The sequence below is a fragment of the Cajanus cajan genome, chromosome 1 (assembly GCF_000230855.2).
Source record: "Cajanus cajan strain Asha chromosome 1, NIPB_CcT2T_4, whole genome shotgun sequence".
Lineage (NCBI taxonomy): Eukaryota > Viridiplantae > Streptophyta > Magnoliopsida > Fabales > Fabaceae > Cajanus > Cajanus cajan.
In genome coordinates, this window is record NC_138517.1 from 32,864,815 (window position 1) to 32,871,822 (window position 7,008).

General features: G+C 40.3%; 1 protein-coding gene across 1 annotated transcript; it reads left to right on the forward strand.

Annotated features, from left to right (window-relative positions):
• Window positions 1-615: 615 nt before the first annotated feature.
• Window positions 616-6,657, forward strand: LOC145954254 (uncharacterized). The gene is made up of 4 exons (XM_083068163.1): window positions 616-812; window positions 3,585-5,052; window positions 5,335-5,514; window positions 5,956-6,657. Exons 1-4 carry the CDS (start codon window positions 616-618, stop codon window positions 6,655-6,657), a joined length of 2,547 nt encoding a protein of 848 aa, XP_082924289.1.
• Window positions 6,658-7,008: the final 351 nt, after the last annotated feature.

Sequence of the window (7,008 nt, forward strand, 5' to 3'; positions counted from 1 at the left end):
GGGGCCGCACTCAACTGGTATACCCAACTACCTGCCAAATCCATCGACAGTTTCGATACCCTGATCAGAAGGTTCACAGCGCAATATGCGACCAGCCGACCTCATCATGTCACTTCAGCCGCCCTAGCCAGTCTCAGGCAAAGCAACGACGAACCACTCCGGGCGTTCATGGAACGATTTGCCGCCACCTCTATCAAAATCAGGAATTTGAATCCTGAGGTCGCCCTGCATGCCATGCTCATGGCACTCAAGCCTGGGCCTTTCGTCGACAGCTTATGTCGGGAATCCCCCCGCGACATGGATGAGCTGCGCTCCCGCGCTGCAGGTTACATCTAGATGGAGGAACACTCCGCTTTCCGTGACCATGTCCGTGGAAAAGGACCAGTAAAGACAAAGCAAGGTCACAGAGATAAAGTTAAAGTCAATAATGACAGCCAATTCAAGAAATTGGCCAGAGAAAATAGAGGGGGAAGGTACGACTTCTATACCCCCTAAACACGCCTCGAGTACACATCCTGGAGGAAGCCAACAACAACAACCTGCTCACCCTGCCACCGCCAGGTCACACTCCCACCAGTGCCGACAAATCCAAACACTACCGGTACCACAGGAACCATGGACACACCACCGAAGAGTGCCGCACGCTTCGAGATCGTATCGAGGAACTCACCTAGGCAGGTCACCTCGGCCAATATGTCTAACGACAGCAGGGCCACCGAGGAGGCTATGGTGGATAAGGGCGAGGTAGAGGTCGTGGGTCAGGAGCTCGCACGGACCAACCCTCAGGTTCCCAACAAAACGCTGACGGAATAGTACAAGTTAAAATAAGCCAGGAGACAGGATCAGCTCCCTTACGGGGAGTAATCAACACAATCGCAGGTGGTTTGGCTGGAGGAGGTGCCAGCAACTCAGCCCAAAGGAGACACCTGCGAAACATCAACTGCATTCACCTTACCACCTCGGCCTCGCGCCAGAACTCTCAACCGATCTCCTTTTTCGACGACGACTACGCCAACGTCAGCCCAAACCAAGACGACCCCATGGTCATCGTCGTAGAAATTGCCAACTGGGAGGTTCAGAAGACGCTTATTAACCAAGGAAGTTCGGTCGATGTCCTGTACTGGCCGACGTTCCTCAGGCTAGACATCCCTCATTCCTCATCCAACCCCACACGGAACCCCTAGTCGGTTTCGCAGGAGAACAAGTTCACACTCGCGGGTACATAGACCTACTGACAACTTTCGAAGTACCTCCAGATACAAGGAGAATCATGGTCCGGTACCACCTCGTGGAGGCCAACACCTCCTATAACATCATTATCGGGAGGCCAACCTTGAATCAGCTCAGAGTGGTGGTATCCACTCCACACCTCACCATGAAGTTCCCAAGGAATGACGGTAAAATCATCACCGTCAAAGCAAATCAAAAGACAGCTCGGCAATGTTACACCGAGAGCCTGAAGATCTCCTCGTCCAGTAAGTAAAGCAAGAGGGATTCCCCAACTGTAGCTCCTTAAGTTCCATTTCTTTTTTCCATATGAACAAAGTTGTGCACTCTTTTCCCGCCTCAGTCTTTGACTGAGAGGGTTTTTAACGAGGCACACAGACATAATAAATGAAATCATTCAGTTCGCTCAATCTATATTCTTATTTTTCCGCTTATATAAAGGACGAAAACGAACCTTAAACGCGCGAATACGAATTCTGAGGTCGAATACGAACCTCGACACCTTTGTGAAAGGTCGAATTCGAGCCTTAATCAAATCATTTCACTCAAAATTCGTTCATCCAAGGTCGAGTACGAACCTCGGCAAAATTCGTTCATCCGAGGTCGAGTACGAACCTCGGCAAAATTCGTAAGACTGAGGTCGAGTACGAACCTCAGCAAAATTTGTTCATCTGAGGTCGAGTACGAACCTCGGCAAAATTCGTTCATCCGAGGTCAAGTACGAACCTTGGCAAAATTCATAAGACTGAGGTTGAGTATGAACCTTGGCAAAATTCGTAAGTCTGAGGTCGAGTATGAACCTCGGCAAAATTCGTTCATCTGAGGTCGAGTACGAACCTCGGCAAAATTCGTTCATCCGAGGTCGAGTACGAATGATGAGGACATGGGCAAGGATTTAGGAGCATTCAAAGGACTTGGAGGACCAATGATTAGGGCAAGGACTAAAAAGGCCAAAGATGTTTTGCAACAAGTTACGACCCTCATTCTTGAAGAAATGCCCAAATATGAAGACAAGGTCAAGATGGTGAATTTTATCAAGGATTGTGAAGCCTAATTAATCTATGGTGTTTATAGTACTTGTAATTAGTAAATAAAGGCCTAAAACTCTTGTTAAAGTGGCTGCCAACTCTTGTTTGGGCTGCACCACTTATTGGGCTAGTTATTAAGCAAGTTGTTTTTATCAAATAAGGTCCAAAACCTTTAGGATGAGTTAGCCATGAGGCATACCAAAGGGGTGCACGAATTTAGCATGTGTTTTATTTAATGTTTTAGTGGTCATAATTGTTAGGCTTAGTGGAAGTTCAATAATTGCCCACTAAAGTGTTTTTTATAATATAGTGGTCATTACTGGTCATAATTGATAGGCTTAGTGGAGTCCATTATCTGCCCACTAATGTAAGTGAAGGTTGTTGGTTGTAAGCTATATAAGCTACCCATTGGGATGAATAAAAAAGAGATAAGTTCATATCAGAATTTGAGTTTTTACTAATTGAGAGTGATTCTCCAATTGTTCTTGAGTGATTCAAGAATTTGGGCATATCAAAGGATAATCCATAATTCTTTGTGTGAAGCCTTTCCTTGGAAGAGTGATTCTTCCTCCATTCCTTTTTACTGTTTCCTTACCTCCATTTCTAGCTTTCTAGTTTCCTTCCCTACATTCCAGAAATTAAGTCCAAGATTTTGAACCCAAAAGATCCTTCCAGAAATTAAGTCCAAGATTTTGACCCAAAAGATCCTTCTTCAACCCTTGTGCAATTAGGAATCCTATCATTTGGTATCAGAGCTCTGATTTTTGGGTTCATCCACATCATTTGCTGGAAATTTCTATGGGTAACATCCTTCCTGGTTATTTCTCATTACCATTGATATTACCTTAGTGTTCTTTCTTTATTTGCTGAACCATTGCAAAAATTAGGCCTTAATAGTGTTCAAAAAAAAAAAAAATTCGTGAATAAAAATATTTATAAAAAAAAAGAGTTGTGGCTGAATGGTTCATGCGTTTAGAACACTTTAAAACTCAATTTTTAAGGTAATATTTCAGTTTGTTTGAAGGTTGTTACTAACTTATATAAAATTCCAGTTTTTGATTCCTAAATTTCCTTGTTTTCTTTTTGAATTTTAGGTGACTGTTTTGTATTCCTTTTTTTGTTTTAAAGCCTACCCTAAACCTTGCTTTTAATACAAAAATCAAATTTATGGTTTGTTCTTTGTGTTGTCCATTTTTGAATTGCTTTAAAAAAAAAAAAAAAGCCAGTAAGAGTGACATACACGAGTGTTCATTTTACGAGTGTAAACACGTGAGAAGAGTGGTGAGGTCCTATTTTCTTTGTGTTTGTTAGTACTCTTGTTTTTGGAAGTATGGCAGATGGAGATCATTTGGATGGAACACAAAGACTCTTGTTTGACGCTATTAATGCTCAAATGCAAAGATTATTGAGAGAAAACAATGAAGAGTTGTACGGAAGAATTGAGCGATTAGAGAATTATGAACATCATGAAGAAGAAAGGAGAGGAAGAATTGGTGGTGCTCCTAGGCAAAACAGAATTGATGGTGTTAAACTTAATGTTCCTCCATTTAAGGGGAAGAGTGATCTGGAAGCCTATGTGGAATGGGAACTCAAAATAGAACATATTTTCACTTGTAACAATTATGATGAAGAGCAAAAGGTGAAACTTGCAGCAGCTGAGTTCTCGGACTATGCACTTGTGTGGTGGAATAAGTTGAAAAGAGAAAGGTTGAGAAATGAAGAGCCTTTGGTGGAGACTTGGGCTGAAATGAAAAGGCTTATGAGGAAACGTTATGTGCCAGCTAGCTACGTTAGAGATGTGAAATTTAAACTTCAAAAATTGTCACAAGGCACCAAAAGAGTTGAAGAGTATTTCAAAGAATTAGACTTGCTCATGATGCAAGCCAATATTGAAGAAGATCCGGAACTAACCATGGCTCGTTTTATTAATGGTTTGAATAACGATATTTGTGATGTTGTTGAATTGCAGGAATTTGTTGAGATAGAAGACTTGCTGCACAAATCCATTCAAGTGGAACAACAACTCAAAAGAAAAAGTGTGACCAAAAAGAGTTCTTCTAATTATAATTCCTTTAGTTGGAAGGACAAAAATAAGAAGGAGGTGGCTGTCACTTTAAGCAATCCAGCATCTACTTCTCATGGAAAATCATCCTCTAAGACCTTAGAACAGCCTCAAAAGAAGAGTAAAGACATAAAATGCTTTAAGTGTCAAGGCATGGGTCATTATGCCTATGAGTGTCCTACCAAAAGGACCATGGTTCTCAAGGAGAATGGGGATTACACTAGCCAATCTGATGTTAGTGAGGAAGAGGAAGGTGACATTGAGGAGGGAGAAGAGGCCCTTGAGGGAGATTTATTGATGATAAGGAGAATGATGGGTAGTCAAATGAGTCCTTTAGAAATAATCCAAAGGGAGAATATTTTCCACACAAGGTGTTCCATCAATGGAAAGGTTTGCATGGTGATTATTGATGGGGGGAGTTGCACTAATGTGGCTAGTGCTAGATTAGTGTCAAAGCTAAATTTAGACACTAAACCACATCCTAGGCCATATAAACTTCAGTGGCTTAGTGAAGATGGAGAGGTGCAAGTGAGGCAGCAAGTAGAAGTGGAGATTTCCATTGGAAAATACAAAGATAAGGTGCTATGTGATGCAGTTCCAATGGAGGCCAGCCACATACTTTTAGGAAGGCCTTGGCAATTTGACACTAAAGCCGTCCATGATGGCTATTCCAATAAGATCTCTTTTGTGCACCAAAATAAAAATATTGTACTCAAGCCTTTAAGTCCTAAAGAGGTGTGTGAAGATCAAATGAGAATGAGAGAAAAGATTTCTTTGGAGAGAAAAGAAAGTGATCTTGAGAAAAAGAGTGAACAAAAACTTGAGAAAAAAAAAAGTGGAAAGAAAAGGAGTGAAACACTTGAGAGAAAAGAGAGTCTTTTGGCAACAAAGGGTGAGGTGAAGAGGTTGTTCCTTGCTAAACAGCCCCTTTATCTAATGTATTGCAAAAATCAGATTTTAAACACTAACACTTTTGATGAACTGGAAATACCTTCTAGTGTTAAATCTCTTTTGCAGGAATTTCATGAAGTTTTTCCATCAAGTATACCAAGTGGATTACCACCTTTAAGGGGAATTGAACACCAAATTGATCTCATTCTAGGAGCTTCTTTACCCAATAGGCCAGCTTATAGAAGCAATCCACAAGAAACGCAAGAAATTCAAAAGCAAATGGATGAACTCATGACCAAAGGATGGGTAAGAAATAGCACGAGTCCTTGTGTTGTTCCAGTAATTTTGGTCCCTAAAAAAGATGGGACATGGAGAATGTGTTCTGATTGTAGGGCTCTAAATAACATCACCATAAAATATCGGCACCCAATTCCTAGACTTGATGATTTGCTTGATGAATTGCATGGTGCAAGTTTTTTCTCTAAAATTGATTTGAAAAGCGGATATAATCAAATTAGAATTAGAGAGGGTGATGCATGGAAAACTGCTTTTAAAACAAAATATGGTTTGTATGAATGGTTGGTTATGCCTTTTGGCTTAACTAATGCACCCAGTACTTTCATGAGACTAATGAACCATGTTTTGAGGGAATTTATTGGCAAATTTGTTGTAGTATATTTTGATGATATTCTTGTCTATAGCACTTCACTTGAATTGCATGTGGAACATTTGAAATCTGTTTTGAAGGTGCTTAAGGAAGAACATTTGTTTGCCAATCTTGAAAAATATGTATTTTGTACTGATCATGTTGTATTCCTTGGTTTTGTTGTAAGTTCTAAAGGAGTACAAGTAGATGAGGAAAAGGTTAAGGCCATCCAAGAATGGCCCACACCTAAATCTGTGAGTGAAGTGAGAAGTTTCCATGGTTTGGCAAGTTTTTATAGGAGGTTTGTTAAGGACTTTAGCACCTTGGCAGCACCTCTTAATGATGTAGTAAAGAAACATGTGGGTTTTAAGTGGGGAGAGAAACAAGAGGAAGCCTTTGTTGCTCTTAAGCAAAGGTTAACCAATGCACCCATTCTTGCTTTACCAAACTTTGCTAAATCTTTTGAAATTGAATGTGATGCTTCCAATGTTGGTATTGGGGTTGTGTTGTTACAAGAAGGCCATCCAATTGCTTATTTTAGTGAAAACTTACGTGGGGCTGCCCTTAACTTTTCCACTTATGATAAGGAATTGTATGCCTTAATAAGAGCTTTGAAAACATGGCAACACTACCTTTTTCCCAAAGAATTTGTAATACATAGTGATCATGAGTCCCTAAGGTATTTGAAGGGACAAGGCAAGCTTAACAAGAGGCATGCCAAGTGGGTGGAGTTTTTGGAACAATTTCCCTATGTCATAAAACATAAAAGGGGAAAAGGGAACATTGTGGCTGATGTTTATTAAGGAGACATACATTGTTTTCCACTCTTGAAACTAAATTGCTTGGATTTGAATCATTGAAAGAAATGTATGCTTCTGATGAAACTTTTGGTGAAATATATGTTGCATGTGAAAAACTATCTCAAAATGGATATTTTAAGCACAATGGGTTTTTATTTAAAGAAAACAAATTGTGTGTGCCTACATGTTCCATTAGAGAATTGCTTGTTAGTGAATCACATGGTGGTGGTTTGATGGGGCACTTTGGGATTAAAAAGACTTTGGAAATTTTACAAGAACATTTCTTTTGGCCTCATATGAAACGTGATGTGCAAAAATTTTGTGAACATTGTGTTGTGTGCAAAATGGCTAAAT

Bases quoted from the DNA above. Each gene is read 5' to 3' on its own strand.
- LOC145954254 (XM_083068163.1), top strand. From the start codon at position 616: ATGGACACACCACCGAAGAGTGCCGCACGCTTCGAGATCGTATCGAGG. The intron at 5,053-5,334 runs GTGTGTGAAGAT...TCTCTTTTGCAG, and splicing joins AGCCTTTAAGTCCTAAAGAG to GAATTTCATGAAGTTTTTCC. The intron at 5,515-5,955 runs GTAAGAAATAGC...TCTGTTTTGAAG, and splicing joins AACTCATGACCAAAGGATGG to GTGCTTAAGGAAGAACATTT.